The sequence below is a fragment of the Hylobates moloch genome, unplaced genomic scaffold, assembly GCF_009828535.3.
Source record: "Hylobates moloch isolate HMO894 unplaced genomic scaffold, HMol_V3 SCAFFOLD_7, whole genome shotgun sequence".
Classification (NCBI taxonomy): Eukaryota; Metazoa; Chordata; class Mammalia; order Primates; family Hylobatidae; genus Hylobates; species Hylobates moloch.
Genome location: NW_026652282.1, coordinates 124829517 through 124851759, shown reverse-complemented (window position 1 = coordinate 124851759; position 22243 = coordinate 124829517). Strand labels below are relative to the sequence as shown.

Below are 22243 nucleotides of genomic sequence, written 5' to 3'. Positions count from 1 at the left end.
TGTCTGTTTTATTTGTCTTAATTTGTCTATGCCCTGTTCAAACTAAAGCAACTCTCTTGAAGTCTCCTGGGGTTTGAAGAAGATATATAGGCTTGCTTCTGATTCATTGATAATCTGAAACTGTAGCATGTGTTTGTGTGTATGTGTGTGCATGCATGTTGTCAGACTCCACACCACTTGAAAATTCTAGGCTTTGGTTTATGCACTCCTTGCTCTATGAGGCTGTCAGAACTACAATATGGTTTGGCAGCTCTGTATTTATTTTCTCTTACTTTTCCTTGGATTGCTGTTTTTCTTTTCTTTTTTTTTTTTTTTTTTTAATTTCCTTAGGTTGTTTTTCTTTCTCTCTTATTTAATCAAAAAGACATTGAGTAATGGCAATTTATTAATTTATCCATCTGTACAGTTTTGGGTTTATTCTCCCCAAAATAAAGTTTTGCTTTATAGTTTTGCTGCCTTAATTATTCTTGAGATGGTGTTATTTAGAGAACAAATTTCAATTTCTGTTTATTCTGTTGTGTTAATTATGATGTTTGAATCTGTCTTCATATTTGTCAGCTTAATCATTGCAAACTGAGTGCTGTGTTAACTTACATTAACACCCAATTTCTTTCATTTATCTTTTATTTCTAAGTTTTTATTTTATTTAGTCTGCAGTATTATTATTGAAAGCAGAAGGTTTTGTGAGTTTTTGCTAATAGTGTGGATGGGTAAAGAATAGCAACTATACCTATATATACCTCACAGAAGAGTACAGTACAAAATACATTATATCATGGAATGACCACATACATTTTTTGCTAGTTCAGCCCCTAGGTTTCTAAATTACGGTGTTTATGTGACATTGGTTTGTCTTTTCCTAACAGTCTTCGGGTATTTTTAGAAGATGAAACATGTGTTGTATAGTACAAGAATGTTTATCTGAATCCATTCTCAATAGCAATGTATATAATCAAATTCCCTTTTAGACATTGGATTTTTGCCTTTTTTGCATTATTCTTGACAATCAAACTTCCTTCCACCCACTGTTTTCTGTTATTTCTGTCTCTTTTAATGAGAATTTCAGAGGTGACATATTTTCAGTTGTGTTAACTCAGAGGCAAGAAGCCCCAAATTAGAGGTATACATATAGAAACCCACAAAAATATTGAATAGAAATAGACAGAACTGCAGTGTAATTAGATTGGTAACATTCAGTAAGGAAGAAGGCAGAATGTAGATGATTAAAAAATAAACAGAAGGCAATTAAGCTGGAGTAAACAATTATAAATTACTAGTTCAAGAAATTTGATTGATAAAAGAAAGAAGGTAACAGCTAGAAAGAAACATTGGTAGAATTTCTCTTACAGTGGAAGAAACTTTATTATGTTTATAGTCTAAGAGAAAGGAGTCATTAGAGAACAAGAGATTTAAGATACAGGTGAGAAAGAGAGTGAGTCGTCGATGGAAAGGAAAAAAGTTGATGAGGTCAGGAGCTTAGGTTGAGAGATTATCCTAAGATAGGGAAGGTTCACCTCATTTTCTGAAACAAAAAGAAAAAGTAAGGATAAATATAAAAGTGAGTTAATTTTGTAGGTTGAGACAAGCTGATGTCTTAAATTGGGTTTCATACAAGCAAGCTCTGAGATTAGGATTCATATGAAGGTAGTTTATCGGGAAGTGTTCCCAGAAAAAAAAAAAAAAAAAAAAAAGAGTTTTGGGAAGTGGGGCAAGGAAGTGAGGGTGGCCAAGCAAGGGTAATGTATCAAGCAAAGTACCATGGAAACTGTGTGGGTCACACCTCACTGTTGTCACTATCAGGGAGCTGCATTATTTGTACTTCTGTATCTGTCAGTCTTAGTTTAGGGTTGCCCTAGTTTGGAAACTCAAATTCTCACGCAATTCTGATTGTCAATGTGCACAGGCAAAAGTTAGTTTCAGCAACCTGAGGACAGCTCTAATCCTCAGACAAAGAAATGCAGATGCTGCCTTTTGGGAGGGAAGGCTCCATGGAGTCAGGGTATATGAAACTGGTGAAGAGATCCAAGGGGATATGAATGCGGCATTAATAATTAGCTAGTGTCTAATATGGGTGGTTTGTCTCTTCTGATCATCTTGACTTTTTACTGAAAGAATACACTAGTTTCCTTAAATAGGCAACTTGAGAAGAATGACAAAGGCTTAAAATAGTTGAGAGGAATAGGGAAGAGGGCTGGTTTACGACAAATTGAAGGATTATTGAAGAATGCTGGTATTGGAGATAATGGATTTATTGTGGAATTTTCTTCAGCTGCTTTCATCAGTCTAAGAGAAAACAGATTCTTTGTGGATTGATCCCAAATAGGGTTTCTAGGCAAATACAGTGGAAGGTCATATAAACAAGGTGCTGAAAGAGTAGTCCAAGTAATTTACTTTGGATCCAGTCTTGAAATGAAAGGAAGTAACACTAGGCAAGGCCAAGAGCCTGGGTGACAATGAAAGGATCAACAGACTAGAATACTAATTTCAAAGAGCAAGTGGAGTAGGAGTAAAAGTTTATAAACTAGAAGAATAACAGAATAAGGTCAGACATCAAATACCATAGTTTAATATTTGTGATATAGGAGCAATTATGCATAAGATGCAGGGTGTGATTGAATGGAAGAGAAAGTCATAGAGATTGTGCAGATCAAATAACTATGATAGATATATTATCTACACAAACAGTGAAATACCGAAAATGATGGAGGGATATGAAAAGCATGAACTTTGGTTATTGTAGCCTTGTGGTATAGTTTGAAGCGGGGAGCGTGATGCCTCCAACTTAGGATTAACTATTTGGGCTCTTTTTTGGTTCCATATTAATTTTAAAGTAGTTTTTTCTAATTCTGTGAAGAATGTCGATGGTAGTTTAATGGGAATATAAATTACTTTGGGCAGTATGGCCATTTTCATGGTACTGTTTCTTCCTATCCATGAACATGGTACTGGCACAAGAACAGACACATCGACCAATGGAACAGAAAAGAGAACTCAGGAAAAAGACCACACACCTACAATAATCTGATCTTTGACAAACTTGACAAAAACAAGCAATGTGGAAAGGATTTCCTATTTAATAAATAGTGCTGGGAGAACTGGCTAGCCATATGCAGAAAATTGGAACTGGACCCCTTCCTTATACCTTATACAAAAATTAACTCAAGATAGATTAAAGACTTAAATGTAAAACCAAAAAATATAAGATGAAGAAAATCCTAGAAGAAAATCTAGGTAATACCATTCAGGATATAGGCATAGGCAAACATTTCATGACAAAAACATCAAAAGCAATTGTAACAAAAGCAAAAATTGGGCCAAGCGCGGTGGCTCACGCCTGTAATCCCAACACTTTGAGAGGCTGAGATGGGCAGATCATGAGGTCAGGAGATCGAGACCATCCTGGCTAACACAGTGAAACCCTGTCTCTACTAAAAATACAAAAAATTAGCCAGGCGTGGTGGCGCATGCCTGTAGTCCCAGCTACTCGGGAGGTTGAGGCAGGAGAATGGTGTGAACCCAGGAGGTGGAGCTTGCAGTGAGTGGAGATCGTGCCACTGCACTCCCGCCTGGGTGACAGAGCGAGATTCCGTCTCAAAAAAAAAAAAAAAAGAAAAGAAAAGAAAAGAAAAAATGGACAAATGGTATCTAAGTAAACCAAAGAGCTTCTCCACAACCAAAGAAACTATCATCAGAGTGAACAGACAACCTACAGAATGGGAGAAAATGTTTGCAATCTATCCATCTGACAAAGGTTTGCTATATAGAGTCTACAAGGAATCTAAACAAATTTATAAGCAAAAAACCCCGTTAAAAAGTGGGCAAAGGACATGAACAGACACTCCTCACAAGACATTGATGTGGCCAACAAACATATGAAAAAATGCTCAACATCACTGATCATTAGAGAAATGCAAATGTCCATCAATGATAGACTGGATTAAGAAAATGTGGCACATACACACCATGGAATACTATGCAGCCATAAAAAAGGATGAGTTCATGTCCTTTGTAGCGACATGGGTAAAGCTGGAAACCATCATTCTGAGCAAACTATCCCAAGGACAGAAAACCAAATGCCGCATGTTCTCACTCATGGGTGAGAATTGAACAACGAGGACACTTGGACACAGGGCAGGGAACATCACACACCGGGGCCTGTTGTAGGGTGGGGGGTGGGGGAGGGATAGCACTGGGAGAAATACCTAATGTAAATAACGAGTTAATGGGTGCAGCAAACCAACACGGCACATGTATACATATGTAACAATCCTGCACGTTGTGCACATGTACCCTAGAAGTTAAAGCATAATAATAATAAAAAAAGAGAAATGCAAATCAAAACTACTTTGAGATACCATCTTATGCCAGTCAGAATGGCGATTATTAAAAAGTCAAGAAACAATAGATGTGGGCAAAGTTGCAGAAGAAAAGGAATACTTTTACAGTGCTGATGGGAATGTAATTAGTTCAACCATTGTGGAAGACAGTGTGGCAATTCCTCAAAGATCTAGAAGCAGAAATACCATTTGACCCAGCAATCCCACTTCTGGGTATATACCTAAAGGAATATAAATCACTTTATTATAAAGATACATACATGTGTATGTTCATTGCACACATGGGGAGGAACAATATACACTGGGGCCTGTCCACAGTGGGTTGGGGGAAGAAGAGCATCAAGAAGAATACCTAATGAATTCTGGGCTTAATACTTAGGTGATGGGTTGATCTGTGCAGCAAACTATCATGGCACATGTTTACCTATGTAACACACCTGCACATCCTGCACATGTACCCTGGAACTTAAAATAAAAGTTGAAGAAAAAACAGTATACAGAAAAGCCACAAAAAGATAGAAGTATGAACTGAGCATAGTTTCCGAATCAATGTCGGGAGGCTACAAGGAGGCAGACGTAAGATTGAAAGGCAGAGAGTGATACAGATAGGAGGCATGAACCTCAAATAAGAAGGACTGTGGTGCACATGCATAGATGAGAGATGGTTTCAATGTGGCATTGAAAAAATGAGATAGTTCTCATCTTGTCTCTCAGTTGCATAATATATGGGAGTACGCACATGCCACACTTCAGAGGAAAGTTAATGAAGTACTGTCTATAATATAAAGCCCAATTTATTTAAGGCAAAGAGAACAGAAGAGTTTTCCTTTAAAAAGTTGAGAGCATAGGAAAATTTATTTTCCATAAAATGAAGGATTGAAAGGGCATAGGGGAAAGGTTTTAGAAAAGTAGGATAGTCTTGAGATTGTATCTCTGAGAAGAAAAGGATGCCCAGAGTTGTGTGAGCATGAACTCATGAAAAAATTCACTCTTTTTTCCAACAAATATTTTATTGAGTAACAGTCGTGTGCTAGGCTCTACTCTATGGCCCAGAGTTAGAGTTAAGTTTCTGCACTAATGAAGCATATATCCAGTGGGAGAAATGGAAATAAGTAAGTACATAATGTAATTTTGCATAGTCATATATCCCGTAAGAAAGTGGAATTGGATAAGGAGGCAAAGAGATATATCAGAAAAGCATTTATGACAGAGGAAAGAGCAAGTACAAAGTCCCTTAAGGCTGGGTGTTTTCAAGGAATATTAGGAAAACAAGTGTGAATTGGTATGAGTAGGGGAGACCAAAAGTAGAAAGAGGTGAGGTTTTAGAGGTAGCCAGTGGTCAAATAAAGTAGATTCTTATAGGTCATGGCAAGTACTTAGGATTCCGAAAATATCCACTGGGAAGGCTTGAGAAGAGAGTGAGTCTGACTTATATATATATATTTTTTTCTAAAAACCCCTCATTCTGACTACTGTCCAGAGAATGGACTATAAGGGGCAAGAGCTGCAGCAGAGAGAGAAGTTAGCCGTTCATTGCAGTCTGGGGGTGGTTTTGAACAGCTAGGGGGCAATGAAAGTAGTGAGAAGTGGTCAGAGTCTGGATCTGTTCCAAAATCAACAAGATAAGCTGACAGTTTGAATATAGGGCATGGAAGAGAGAAATCGAGGTATGGATATGGATCGGATAGGGATGGCTTTGATATGTAAGCGAAGAGTCCTTGGTCCCGTGTTCTTGTTTTTCTTCATTGATTCACTTTTTGGCTGTTTTGTTCACTGCTGTATTCCTAGAACTTAGAATGGTGCCTGGTACATAGATGATACTCCATAAATTTTGAATGAATTAATACTAAGTGGATTCAGTGGAGTGATAGATGAAAATGCGTGATTGATATAGATAGTATGAGGGAATGATTGTTGAGGAAGTTGAGATAGAGATAATTATTGAAATGGGTTACCGTAAAAGACAGGCAGAAAAATTGAAAAAGGGTTGGAGGAATGTCAGGTCAAGGGATGACTTCTTTTTTTCAAAATGATTGATGATATTGCATCACTTTTATGCTGCAAGGAATGAGCCATTATAGAGAGACAAACTGACAAGTGTGGGAGAGACGAGACAATAACCAAATAATACATTTGACCAGGAGACAGGAAATGGGACCCAGGGCACATGTGGGGGTGCTTGCATTAGATAGGAGCAGACACTCCTGGTAACACGGAAAAGGTTAAAGTATATGGCTGACATTCTGGTAGGTTGGTATAGTTGATATTAGGAAGAAGAGCACATGGTCTTTTGATTGTTTGGTAAAATAAGAAGCAAAGCTATTTGCAGAGATTCTGGGAAAAGAGTTATTTCTTCAACTAGAGAGAAAAGAAAGTAAAATATTATCTCTGAGAGTGGGAGAGTGAATTGGTTTGGCAAGTGCAAAAGGATCGTGGGACATTGAAGTATGTTGAAGAAAATTTAAAGAGAGGCCAGTCAGGCATTATGCAGATTTTTCCAGATATATTAAGGTGCTTGTTTGTAGATGGAGAGTTGGATTTGACCAAGGTTTATGTTTTTCCAGGCAGGTATAATAGAGTATGAGAGATACAAGTGTATTTATTCAGGGTGTATACCAGAGAATGATTATACTGATTTTAATTATGGACTATGTATGTTATCCAAGCAGGGTAAGAAAGGAAATGAGAACATGAAAATGATGATGAGCAATTCTAATATTGTAAGATCGATAGATTAGAAATCCGTGGAGTGGGGTGGAATGGGTGGATGTGGGTAGAAGAATTGACAGTATGAAGGCACTAGATGAAAAATGTTGGAAATATGTGGTCAGAGAGTGATTCAAGATCATGGACTTGAAATGACAAGTCTTAGGATATGGCCATGGAAGGGACAACTGGATTAGGGTAGAGCTGAGGCTCATTGGAGGAAAAGAGGTCAAATAATAGACCTGTAGTTCACAGTGACCAAAATTTACTATATGTCAAGCTTAAGGCAATTGCTACATATGAATTAGATTATTTAATTCTTATAAAAACAATGGATTAATTAATCCATTATTTGGATTAGAATATTGAGTCAAATAACCTGCCCAAGTTCAAATTTCTATGTGGTATATCCAGAATTGAAACTAAGATGTTTTTGTCTTGAAAACCTTTATGAATGACAGTGCTTTGAGGCTAGGTGGAATTAGATGACCTTAAATGAAACTCTGGTGACAAGTTGTGACAAATGGCAGAGTTGGCTTTGTAGTATCTGGGTAGCAACACGTGGAATGACTTTGTTCAGGTAAAGTTTTGGTACACAGTCCTCGTGTCATCCAAACAGGGACATTTGTAAGCATAATGTCAGTATCTGGTGGTTTCTAGGTACTGAAATAAAGAAGTTTTAGGAATTCCAATAGAATAATTGGTTGTATTGGTACCTTGTACATAGCAGGTGCTCAAATGTGATAAAATGAATTTGTCTTTGGACAAGACTTATCAGAAGACTTATCCCAATAGCAGGTGTTTAACTAGGCATTTTACATATGTTATCTTATACAATATTTACAGCCTTTACAAGATGGATGTTATCCCCATTTTTTATTGAAGAAGTAGGTCATTAAAGCCTAACACAACTAGTATTTGGTAGTGCCCAGTAACCTTTCAGTCTGGCAGGTTCCAAAGCCCATCCTACACCTTATCCTTCTTAACCAATTTTCCTCATTTAGGAATGTGACTTAGTTACAATACCATTCATTTATTCAGTATTTATTAAGTACTCATTATTTGTCAGATATTCTTCTATGCATTGGGCATATATCTTTGAATTAAAAAAAAAAAACAAAATCCTCATCCCCGTTAAGCTTTTCTATCTGAGAAACAAGCAATTTTTCTTCCTTTTACACACAAAGGAAGAAAAATAGGGCAGACAACTGCATAGGATGTATGAGGAATGTGTGGAAGGCTTGAAATTTTAGATAGGGTGGCCAGGGAAGCCCTCAATGAAAAGATGATGTTTTAATAACACTATGAAGGAAGTGAGGGAACAAATTATATGAAAATTGGATGGAAGAACATCCCAGGTAGAGGAGATAGCAGGTGCAAAGGCCCTGGTGCAGGAGCATACCTGACATATTTCATGAGCAGCGAAGGAGGCCACAGTGGCTGAAGTGGAGTGTGTGAGACGGGAGGGTAGTAGGGGATGAGACTAGCCAGCTATTTGGAGATCAGATCGTGTAGGACCTTGTAGATCATGTATTTATTGATTTATTAATTGACAGATAAAATTGCATGCATTTACCATGTACAACATGATGTTTCAAGGTATATACACATTGTGGAATGACTAAATCCAGCTAATTAGCATATGCATTCTCTCATGTAGTTATAATTTTTATGGTGACACATACAAATGGCCAATAGGTATATGATAAAATCGTCAATATCACTAATCTTAAAGGAAATGTAAATCACCTCACACCTGTTAGACTGGGCATTATCAAAAAGACCAGTCATGTTAGAGAGGATGTGGAGAAAAGGGACCTTCACACACTGTTGGTGGGAATGCAAATTAGCACAGCCATTATGGAAAACAATGTGGAGTTCTCTCAAAAAAAATTAAAAATAGGGCCTGGCGCGGTGGCTCACGCCTGTAATCCCAGCACTTTGGGATTGGTGGATCACTCCGAGATGGGCGGATCACGAGGTCAGGAGATCGAGACCATCCTGGCTAACACAGTGAAACCTGTCTCTACTAAAAATACAAAAAATTAGCTGGGTGTGGTGGCGGGCGCCTGTAGTCCCAGCTACTCGGGAAGCTGAGGCAGGAGAATCATGTGAACCAGGGAGATGGAGCTTGCAGTGAGCCGAGATCATGCCACTACACTCCAGCCTGGGTGATAGGGTGAGACTCTGTCTCAAAAAAAAAAAAAAAAAATTAAAAATAGAGTTATATGGTTCAGCTATCTCACTACTGATTATATATCCAAAGGATATTAAATTAATATGTTGAAGGGATATATGCACTTCCATGTTAATGCAGCATTATTCACAATAACCAAGATATTAAATCAACCTAAATTCCATTAATGCATTAATGGATAAAGAAAATGTGGTATACATACACAGTGGAATATGATTCAGCCTTCAAAAAGAGTGCAATCTTGTCATTTGTGACAACATGGATGAACCTATAGTACATTATGTTAAGTGAAATAAGGCATACAGAGAAAGACAGATACCTCATGATGCCACTTGTATGTGGAGTAATCTAAAAAAGGTGATTTCATAGAAGCAGAGAGTAGAATGGTGGTTACCATGGGCTGGAAGGTATGGTCTGGGGTGGGTAGATGTTGGCCCAAGTATACAACATTTCAGTTATATAGGAGGAATAAGTCTAAGAGATTTCTTGTACAACATGGTGACTAGAGTTAATAATATAATGTATTCTCAAAAAATGCTAAGAGACTGAGGCTTTTGAAATGGGAAGAAATGGGAGGATTTTGAGCAGGGGGAAGAAATTATCTGCCTTAGCATTTTAAAAGTTCCCTCTGCCCACTGTGTAGGGAACAGACTCTAGGGGAGCAAGGACAGAGGCAGCAAAACCAGTTAAGAAGCTTTTACAATGATCTTGACGAGATGACAAGCTAGAGTGGTAGCAACAGAGGTAATGATCAATGGCTTTATTTTGGATATATTTCCTTTTGAATGGAATGCCAATGATACTTGTTAATAGATCAGATGTGTGGTTTGAACGTTAAAGGGGAGTCAAGAATGACATTAGAGTTTTAATCAGAGCAAATGGAAGTGCAGAGTCACTATTACTTGAGATGGGAAATACTGCACAGGACCAGGTCTATATACGTGTGTGGGGGTGGATATCTGAATTTCATATCTGAAAATGTTATGTTTAAGATGCCTCTCAGACATTTAGGTACAGAGTTTTGTGAGAGATGTCTTAAACCTAACCTAGGTTTAAGTTTTACTTATGAGTTACAATATGAGTTTAAGATATGTGTTATCTCCTGGAACCCATATCTAGATACATATATGGATTCGAGGTAATATCTGGAATGAAGATATTAATTTGCAAGTCATCAGTTTATAAATGATATTTTCGTCTATTTGTTTGTTCCTTGTACCTTCCTTTAGCTCTTGAGTAGGGTGAATTGGTTGGTAATCGTTTGCTAATTTGGCCATGCAATCACACATTGTAATGGCCTGAGCACGTGTCATGATTATGTGTTCATGTATCATGGATAATTTCTTCTAACACCATGATTATTATCTGAGTTTGCACAAGAGTTGTCTCCTCCTGTTTCATAGCCAATCTGCTCCTACGAAAGGCATCTGCATTTGTGCCATGGTTGACTGTAAACTCATAGAACATTGTTTTTTTTTTTTTTATGTACTGTACTTATATAAGCATACACTATGGTTGTCTACTTTTGCAACATAGCCTGGCTTCTTGATTATAATCAGCATTGGTTTTACCTTCTGCTTGTACATCACGGTTGTTTGAATATTCGTATGATGTTCCTTCACTGTAATTTTCATTTTATTCACCACGGATATGTGTGTTATATTTGTGTGTTTGTACACTACAAATAGCTATTTATTCACTATCATCATCATTACCCCAAGGATATCAATTCTTCACTATGGTCACTTGCAACTATATCTTACCTTTCTGCTACAGTGAACATTTTTTGACCATGTCTGCCTACTCATGGACCATGACCTTTTCTGTTCCTGCACCATGGTAATCTAATTCCATAGCACTTCAGTCTGCTCCTAAACCATTTCACTTAATTCCTGTAATATGGTTGCTATGATACATATATTCTGTGTGCATTTATCATGGTTAAGAATTGATGTACCAAATGCTTCTTCACACGTATCATGTTTGTCTATGCATATACTGTATTTGCCTCCAGCTACACGGATGTGTGATCATTTTTGAAGGCTCTTTGTTTCACTGTCACAGACATTTTATTTAGTTATGATTTCATGTAATGCTGTTGTCTTTTTTATGTATCATAGTATATGTCTTAGTTTTCTCTTTCCAAATCATGGGCATTTAATTCTATGTAATTGCCATCTATTCTCAGTGTGATAGTTTGCTGCTTATCTACCACGATAATTTGAACATAACCCATAGTGATATAGTAGAATAGCATAGCTGAACACACACTATGGATCTCTTTGTTTACACAGCATGGCCATCTTCTCCTACACCCAGGATTATTATTCATGGACTCATGTTTTCTAAGCATGCATCATGGCTATGTCTTATGTTCCATGGATTATTTCTACAATTTGAACTTCATATCCTAGCCCAAGTGTCTCTGTTGCTGTAGAGTAGTTGTCAATTCATGTATCATGATTATCTGAACATTAATTCTTGTCATATGATTACACAACATTAAGGTCTGCTAAAGCACTGTGAATATTTGGGCATATATCATGGTTACTGCCCTTACCATGGAAGTTACTTGTGCTCGGAGTTGTCTGATCGTGCACCATCTTTTCTTACTCATATACGATGGTTTTCTGAACTGTACCATTCCTGTATACTCCTGTAAAATGTCCATCAACTCTTTTATTGTTCATGAAGCATGGATGTCACAGCTCATATATTAGGTTGACCATAAGAAATTGCTTTCTTTGGTAAAACCAAAATTGTGAAATATTGGCAATTTCATATGGTGCATTCTAATACTATGATTCTCTCTGTCTCTAATGTTGACACTTCATCATGTCAGAAGTCTGTCTTCTCCATTGTTGTAGTTTTTCATATGCCTATACCAGATTCATGAAGACAGCTTAATATAGATCCAGTGGCTGCTTTTTTGAGGCGTGTGGGATGAATTTAAAAGGACTTTTGTTCTTAATCTCACCAACCAGAATAGCTCCTTAATGTGTATCTGTTTTACATAATGGTCTCTTGTATAAGCTTTCTTGGAAAAAAAAAAACAGTTATATATCCCTCCATTTTCTCTGAAAATTAATTCACTGATATGACTGAAAAAGGGTATGTTGTTGGGTCAGAGTTAGGTCTCCTTCAAGTTCTCAGCATCTCATATTCAAAGAAGCCACACAAATTAGAGGTAGCAAGTAACCATCACTTTATTGGTTGCTTTCTTAACCCCATGCCTTGGGTAAATCTCCACTGATCCAGAGTTCATAAAACAACCTTCCTTATAGGGAACTCCATATCACTAATTCTATCACCAGTATAATTTGCTGACCTCTTAGAGAGTTCAGTGTCAGAAAGTAGGCCTGGATTTCTCTTTTTGTTGTGTCCCCTATTTAAAGGAACAAGTTTGCTTTCAAATATCTCTGTATGGGGAAATACTGCATTCTTATTCAAGAGCCATGATGTCTCATTATTCAGTATTTTCTCAACCTAATTTAGAGGAAACAGTCTATCCACTTCAGGCCATTTAATCTTTTGGAAAATTGTTTATGAAGATGAGAATCAATCCCAAAAATGCTATAAAAAGACTCCAGGTCTTAATATACTAGGATAGTAGGATTCTCTACAATATTACACAGTTAACCAAGGCAGAGGACTTTGTAACACTAAAGATCAAACAGGGAATTGGAGGGAAATAAAATGAAGACATGAGAGAATATTTTTAAGATCTTAGATTGTAAGAGGTAACCCAAGCTGAGGGAAGTTCTGTGATTCACCTAATCACATAGGGTGAAGCCAAGGAAAGAGATGTTGCAGTAACCTCAGACTCCTGATTACTGACTTAAGGCTGTTTGTGCTACTCTATGTATCCTTTCTTGGATGGGCTGTGGTATATTTAGGAGAAGGGTATATTGGGGGCGATTTTGGTGGCATTGACAAGCTGGGAAAAGGGGACTGTTGAATTAAGCACTGAGTAACTAGACACTAGAGAAGTTAAATGGCTCTAATAGAGTTTAATAACATCTCTTTCTCTCTTTTTTACCTCTTTCTCCTCTCTCCCTTTGTTTTCTACTCTCTACCTCTTATCCCTTATCTAAACTGTGAATCTCACAGGTCTCTCCAAGTTTGTGCCTAAGAAGATGATAATCACACAAATGAGTCACTATTACATGACCAGCCTTGGGATTCTTTTCCTGATTAATATTCTCCCTGGAACCACTGGTCAAGGGGAATCAAGACGACAAGAACCTGGGGACTTTGTGAAGCAGGACATTGGCGGGTAAGAACCCCTAACTCTTAGGATGAAAGAAGACTGTGATAAATGTTTGCCTCAGACCAAAACTTCTGATGTTTTCCCCCAGATGAACCCAAGAACTCTGGTCTCTGATACTTATACATTACATTATATTTAGAAAAATGTCATAGGCTCAGACTCTCAAAGTAGAGATCTCAAAGTTTCTTTTTCTTAGACAACACCGTGGCCCAGGCTTGAATCACCTCTGTAATATCTTAAAAATAGTTCTTTTGCTCTCAATTTTATCTCTCCTCTCTTAGATCTTCAGCCTTTTCCTTTTTATTGGCTGTGGCTCATTAGCATTTAAACATGATAATGTTTAAGAATCACTCATCTTAAATTTAAAAATCTTCCCTCCAGATACTGCCTTAATTATTTGCTCCCCTTCATAGCCATATTTCTTGAAGGAGTGGTATGCTTCATTGCATCTATTTACCTCTCACCCATTCATTCACTTGCTGCCATCTGACTTCCAACCCCAGACTCTAAGGCAACTTCTGCAGCCAAGATGGCCAATGTTGGTTCTGTTGCTGAAATGAACACTTCTCTGTTCTTACGTTCCAATATAGTTGACTTCTCCATCCTTAACTTCATTTTATTATGAAATAAAAATCCATGTAGAAACATGCATAAAATATAAATGTATATTTTAATAATAATTCTTTTTGGCTTCAGAGACACTATAATTCTCTGGTGTTTTGATTGGGTTCTCTAGAAACAGTATGAAACAAGGATTCTTGAGCAAATGATTTATTGAGAGGTCACTTTCAACAGAAACCTGTAAGGAAGTAAGGGAAGGAAGATAGGGAAAGAGAAGAAGTAAAGCAAAGGTGTAGCCTCAATTTGACCTCATGAGGAGAAATGGGGCATAAATGGCACTAAAAGATTTGTCCTACTTTGAGGCAAGGGACCCAAGCTTGTGTACTCTCACCTCAATTAGTCTTTGCCTGTGGATCCCCTGGAGAAAGGCATAGTCTTCCAGACATTTTAGGTAAGACGACTCCCTTCAACAGATAGTAATTTTCCAAAGTAGCTGCAGGATGATTTCACTGGCCCAGTAAAAGGGATCCGAGAATAGTATTATACCAATAATAAATACTACAACTGGTTTTCTTTATACTTTTATGACTATGCTTTCTGCAATATTTTCCACAATACTACACAGGTACATCAAAGACCTTTGTGATATAAAGGTCCTTTTTAGTCTTCTTTTGTTCACCCCTCAGGTGTTTGTGTTTTTCCTTGTTTTGTTCTAGGCACACTTCTTACCCTATAGATCTCCTGAGTGATTTAATCCATTTCTATGATGTAGTTACCTTATATATGTAAATGCCAATGACTCTCATCTCAATCTTCATTCCAGACTTCTCTTGAATGTCAGACTTCTATATCCAACTGTCTACTGAACATGCCCACTTGGCTATTCCACACACTTCTTAAACTAAGCATGTCCAATGTATTTAATTATCTTCATCTCCCTCCCCCACCCTAAAGAACAAACATAACAAAACAAACAACAAACAGACAAAAATATTCCTCTTCCATTTTTTTCCTGTTTCAGTCAGTGGTACCACTATGTACCCAGTTGCTCAAGTCAGAAACTTGGAATCATTTTTGCCAGTTTTCTACCCTTTGCTCTCCAGATCGAATCAATCACCAAGATTTGTCATTTCTACCTCCCATATCTCTTGGATTCATCTACTTTTTTCCAACTTTTCTGCTAGCACCCTAGTTTAGTCTGATGTTGTCTCCCACTTGGACCACTGCGCGAACCTTGTCTTACTTCCTAAAATCTTGTTTCCATCCAAACTAACCTCCACTCTGTAACTATTTTTTCTATAATGCATGTTTGACCATACCTACCCTATTTGGAGCCCTTTCATGGTTTTCTGTTGTCCCCATAATAAGGTACAAACTCTTTTAACATGATTTTATAAAACCCATTAGGACCCAGCTTCTATCCACCTTGCTAGCCTTATTTCTTAGTCTCTCTGCCACCAAACTGTGTTCAGCAATGTTGAACTCCTTTTAGACTTTAAAATCCCTTCTAATCCAAGGAATATCATTACTAGAAATGACCTCTTAGTCCTGCAATATTTCAGTATTACACAAGGTATTTTTATTCCTTGGTAGTGACTTTTTTTTTTTTTTTTGGTTTTACATTTGGCTATTGTCCTATATTCTTGGAAGCATACATCTTGAAGTAGGAAGTATTCCTAATTATTTTTGCAATGTTGATTATCTTAATGTACTGTGAGTCTTTTCATCTTATATCAGCATTTTTACAGTAATCTCTGGGGCTGAGGCTGCAGAACTGGGCTTGTATGTCCTTAGAATCTTGGTATATAAGACTCTTTTTGTTCTTTCTTCCAAAATGGAAAATAAAACCAGTTCTGTTTTGTTAACTCCTCATGTATTTCATTTCATTGGGCCATGATAGATTCTAAATAAGATGAAGGTTCTAAATAAATTAACCTTACCACTTCAAATGTTAAAGCCTTTTACATTTTAACTCTGATAATATAGTTTTCTAAAAATAATATTGCATATTTTCTTATAACCCTAAACAAGGATTTTTTTTTTTAAAACAGAATAGTCCCATTTCTTTGTGACTTTTGGTCATCATAAAGAAAATTCACGGTTGCATGCCATGGCACATGCCTATAGTCCCAGCTACTTGGGTGGCTGATACAGAAGGATCTCTTGAGCTCAGGAGTTAAAGGCCAGCCATGGCCACACAGTGAGACTCTATCTCTAACACAGACAGACAAAAACAAAAAAAACAAAAAATTCCTAAGCACATGTTCATTATAGTCATTCGAATTTTTTATTTCTTTTTTTTTGAGACGGAGTCTCGCTCTTCACCCAGGCTGGAGTGCAATGGCGCGATCTCGGCTCACTGCAACTTCCGTGTCCTGGGTTCAAGCCATTCTCCTGCCTCAGCCTCCGGAGTAGCTGGGATTACAGGCACGTGCCACCACGCCCAGCTAATTTTTGTATTTTTAGTAGAGACGGGGTTTCACCATGTTGGTCAGGCTGGTTTCGAGCCCCTGACCTTGTGATCCGCCCACCTCAGCCTCCCAAAGTCCTGGGATTACAGGGATGAGCCACTGCGCCCGGCCAGTGTTAGTTCTTACATCCCGTCTCCTCTTTACAATGGTTTGTTAGCATCCTGTTGATGCTTAGAAAACCAGATAGCCTAGGTTTTTAGTAATTATGTCAAGGAGGAGGCCAAGAAATCCTACCTAAAAAAGCAGAGTGAAGTGCTTGGTTTTAGTAAAGAGGCAATACAATCACTGCATGTTTTCTTTCTTTCTTTCTTTCTTTCTTTCTTTCTTTCTTTCTTTCTTTCTTTCTTTCTTTCATTCTTTCTTCTTTCTTTCTTTCTTTCTTCTTTCTTTCTTCTTTCTTTCTCTTTCTTTCTTTCTTTTTTTTTAAGACAGGGTCTTACTCTGCTACCCAGGCTGTAATGCAATGATGTGATCATAGCTCATTGTAACTTCAAACTTTGAAACTCCTGGGCTCACATGATCACATGATCCTCCTGCCTGAGCCTCCTGAGTAGCTGGGACTACAGGTATAAGCCACCACACGTGGCTAATTTTTAAAATTATTTTGTAGAGATAGGGTCTCACTGTCTTGCCCAGGCTGATCTCAAACTCCTGACCTCAAAAGATCTTCCCACATTGACCTCCCAAAGTATTGGTATTACAGGTGTGGGCTACCACACCTGGTCTCTGTTTCCTGAATTAGAAACATTTTTTTCTTTACTTTCCTCCAAGCCCAGTGCAATTAATACTTTTGAGGCATGATACTACTAAAAGCATGGCCCAAATATTAAGGTTGTATTCTCCTGCATGTCTTTTGAGTAAATAATGAAATTAAGGCAGAAATAAGGAAATTTCTTGAAAGTAATGAGAACAAAGATACAAATACCAGAATCTCTGGGACATGGCTAAAGAGTGTTAAGAGGGAAGTTTATAGCACTAAATGCCCAAGTCAAAAAGTTACACAGATCTCAAATTAACAACCTAATGTCACACCTAGAAGAACTTAGAGAACCAAGAGGAAACCAACCCCAAAGCTAGCAAAAGACAAGAAATAACAAAAATCAGAGCTGAACTGAAGGAAATCGAGATGCAAAATAACATACAAAAGATTAAGTCCAGGAGTGTGTTCTTTGAAAGAATGAATAAGATGGATAGACCACTAGTTATTCTAATAAAGAAAAAAAGAGAAGATCCAAATAAACACAATCAGAAATAACAAAGAGCATGTTACTACTGACCCCAGAGAAATACAGAAAACCCTCAGAGACTACTGTGAACATCTCTATGCATACAAACTAGAAAACCTAGAAGAAATGGATAAATTCCTGGAAACATGCAACTTCCTAAGACTGAACCAGGAAGAAATTGAATCCCTGAACAGACCAATAACAAGTTCCAAAATTGAATCAGTAAAAAAAAGCCTACCAATCGGAAAAAGTCTAGGAACAAATTAATTCACAGCCAAATTCTACCAGATGTATAAAGAAGAACTGGTACCATTCCTACTGCAACTATTCCAAATAATTGAGGAGGAGGAACTCTTCCCTAACTCATTCTATGAGACCAGCATCATCCTAATACCAAAACCTGGTAGAGACACAACAAAAAAGAAAACTTTTGGCCAATATCCTTGAGGAATATAGATGCAAAAATCCTCAATAAAATGTAGCAAACCAAATCCAGTAGCATATCAAAAATTGAATCCACCATGATCAAGTAGACAGTATGCCTGGGATGCAAGGTTGGTTCAACATATGCAAAATTAATAAATGTGATTCACCACATAAGTAGAACTAAAAACAAAAACACACATAATTATCTCAGTAGATGCATAAAAGGCTTTTGATAAAAATCAACATTATTTCATTAAAATGAAGGACTACAGGTATAAGCCACCACCCAAACTAGGCATTGAAGGAACATACTTCAAAATAATAAGGTCTATGAAAAAACCCATAGCCAACAGCATACTGAATGGGCAAAAGCTGGAAGCATTCCCCTTGAAAGGCAGAACAAGACATGGATGCCCTCTCTCACTACTCCTATTCAACATGGTACTGAAGTCCTAGCCAGAGCAATCAGGCAAGAGAAAGATATAAAAGGCATACCAATCAGAAGATAGGGAGTCTAACTATCTCTGTTTGCAGACAATATGATTCTATACCCAGAAAACTCTCTGCCCAAAAGCTCCTCGATCTGATTTTAAAACTTCGGCAAAGTTTCAGGATACAAAATTAATGTACAAAAATCAGTAGCATCATACACCAACAACATCCAAGCTGACAGCCAAATCAAAAACACAATCCCATTTATGATAGCCGTGAAAGAGTAAAATACCTGTGAATACAGGTAACCAGGGTGGTGAAAGAGCTCTACAATAAGCGTTACAACACACTGCTCAAAGAAATCAGAGATGACACAAACAAACGAAAAAAATTCCATGCGCATGGATAGGAAGAATCAATATTGTTAAAATGGCCATACTTCCAAAAGCAATTTACAGATTCAATGCTATTCTTATCAAACTACCAATGACATTCTTTACCGAGCTAGAAAAAAACTATTTTAAAATGTATATGGAACCCCAAAAGAGCCCAAATAGCCAAGGTAATCCTAAGCAAAAAGAACAAAGTTAGAGACATCACACTACCTGACTTCAAACTATACTATGGGGCTATAGTAACCAAAACGGCATGGTGCCGGTACAGAAATAGACACATAGACCAAGTGAACCAAATAGAGAGCCCAGAAATAATGCCACAGACCTACAAACATCTGATCTTTCACAGCATTGACAAAAACAAGCAATGGGGAAAGAAATCCCTATTCAATAAATGGTGCTGGGAAGGTGGATTAAAGACTTACATATCAAACCTAAAACTACAAAAACCCTGGAAGATAATCTAGAAAATATCATTCTAGACATAGGACCTGGCAAAGATTTCATGATGAAGACATGAAAAGCAATTGCAACAAAACCAAAAATTGACAAATGGGACCTAATAAAATGAAAGAGCTTCTGCACAGCAAAAGAAACTATCAAGGGAGTAAACAGACAATCTACAGAATGGAAGAAAATATTTGTAAGGTATGCATCCAACAAAGGTCTAATATCCAGCATCTATAAGGAACTTAAACAAATTCACAAGCAAAAAACAACCCAATTAAAAAAATAGGCAACAGACATGAACAGACACTCCTCAGAAGAAGACATTTTTTTGTGGCAAACAAGCATATGAAACAATGCTGAACATCACTGATCATTAGAGAAATGCAAATCAAAACCACAATGAGATACCATCTCATATCAGTCCGAATGGCTATTATTTTTTTTTTGATTTTTTAAAAAATTATTATTATACTTTAGGTTTTAGGGTACATGTGCACAATGTGCAGGTTTGTTACATATGTATCCATGTGCCATGTTGATTTCCTGCACCCATTAACTCGTCATTTAGCATTAGGTATAACTCCTAATGAGTTCACTCATGATTTGGCTCTCTGTTTGTCTGCTATTATTAAAAAGTCAAATTATAACAGCTGCTGGTCAGGTTGCAGAGAACAGAATACAGAGCTCAAAAATAATGCTGCACACCTACAACTATCTCATACACTGCTGGTGGGAATGTAAATTAGTTCGGCCATTGTGGAAAGTAGTTTGGTGACTTCTCAAAGAACTTAAAATGGAATTACTATTTGACCTAGGAATCCCATTATTGGATATATATCCAAAGGAATATAACTCATTCTATCATAAAGACACATGCATGCATATGTTCATTGCAGCACTCTTCATAATAGGAAAGACATGGAATCAACCTAAATGCTCATTAAAGTGGATTAAAGAAATGTGGTACATATACACCATGGAATACTATGCAGTCATAAAAAAGAACGAGATCATGTCATTTGCAGCAACATGGATGCAGCTGGAGGCTATTATCCTGAACAAACTAACACAGGAACAATAAACCAAATACTACGTGTTCACACTTGTAAGTGGGAGCTGAACATTGAGTACACATGGACACAAAGAAGGGAACAATAAACACCAGGGCCTACTTGAGGGTAGAGTGTGGAAGGAGGGTGAGTATAGGAAAATTGCCTGTTGGGTACTATGCTTATTACCTGGGTGACGAAATATCTGTACACCAACCCTCATGACATATAATTTACCTACATAACAAACCTGCACATGTACCCCCGAACCTAAAATAAAGCTGTAAAGAAAAAAATCATGACAAAATTAGACTTGGTTAATCATAAAAATCACAAATTTTAGGGTTGTATTTGCCATAAATAAAGGATCCAATATAATTTTAAAACATAGAGTTTTTGCTGATAGTTGTGGTACTCAAGAGCTGCTGCTGCTTTTTGATCATTTCCATACTTTCTTAATTATGTTTTTGTGTATTGAAAAAATCCATTACTGCATTAGTTTATCCAACTTTAGTGATTTATTCAATTAAACCACCTACATTGGCCACCACAGCCATTTTAATAATCAACAGTGGTTTATCGACCAGTACTTTGTATAACTCATGTGCTAGATGGAATAGTTCTCAACATTCAGTATTTGTAAGCAAGAACGCAGGCTCCACATTTGAAGATTATGATTTGGTAGCTCTGGGAATAGTGCTTAAAATGCCCCAGATGATTCTGGTGTAAGGAATCTTTGGGGACACAGTTCCTGTTTTTAAGAAACTAACAGTATAGTATGGGATTTGGGATTCTGGAACTTTAGAATAGCACCCATGAAGAAACCTGTAGAGAGCATATAATCTGATTTTTTAATTTGTACTTGAAGAAACTGAGGCTCAGAAAGGAAAATTGACTTTCTTACAACGAGTTAATAATAGACCCAGGTCTAGAGCACCAGTTTGTGATTCCCAGTCCTGCATTTTTGATAAAAAGCTACAGAGAGTAATTTCAATTTCATATAATAAATGAATTTCCTATACTCCTGGTTCCTGGTCAAGTATTTTGACTGTTAGCAAATGGAATTATGTATGTGAACAATGTCAAGTTGAACCATTTTGAAACTGACATTTTGCTAGGTCAGAATGATCGAATATCAGCAGTTTTCATAATGGGTCAACACGTAAGTGCCTAAGCAGCAAATGCCAGATCTGACTGCAATTTGTTGAATTTGTCAGGATCCCAGAGAATACAGATGGGACATTTCAATTATTTGAGGAGGATATATTTGCAGAGACTAATCATAAAGTTATGATCTAAGTGGAGGGAAACCACAAGGAATGGAGTAAGAACCTAAGATGAACAGCACACATATCATGTAAATCAAGCTTTCTTTTTTATTTATTTATTTATTTTTATTTTATTTTATTATTATACTTTAGGTTTTAGGGTACATGTGCACAATGTGCAGGTTTGTTACATATGTATCCATGTGCCATGTTGGTTTGTTGCACCCATTAACTCGTCATTTAGCATTAGGTGTATCTCCTAATGCTGTCCCGACCCCCTCCCCCCACCCCACAACAGTCCTCCTGTGTCCATGTGCTCTTTTCAATTCCCACCTATGATGAGAACATGGGTGTTTTGTTTTTGTCCTTGGATATATACTGCATCCATGTCCCTACAAAGGACATGAACTCATCATTTTTTATGGCTGCATAGTATTCCATGCTGTGTATGTGCC

The 22243-nt window shown here is 37.2% G+C and overlaps 1 protein-coding gene across 3 annotated transcripts in view; it reads left to right on the top strand.

Annotated features, from left to right (window-relative positions):
* GABRA3 (gamma-aminobutyric acid type A receptor subunit alpha3) overlaps positions 1–22243 on the top strand; it is a 267252-nt gene that overhangs the window by 70773 nt on the left and 174236 nt on the right. For all 3 annotated transcript variants that reach the window (XR_009214353.1, XM_032757751.2, XM_058441782.1), the window contains exon 2: positions 13351–13516. Coding sequence is in view for 2 of the 3 variants with exons in the window: in XM_032757751.2 (XP_032613642.1) it covers positions 13377–13516 (140 nt within the window). In the remaining variant the exon portion in view is untranslated. The remainder of the gene's footprint in view (positions 1–13350; positions 13517–22243) is intronic.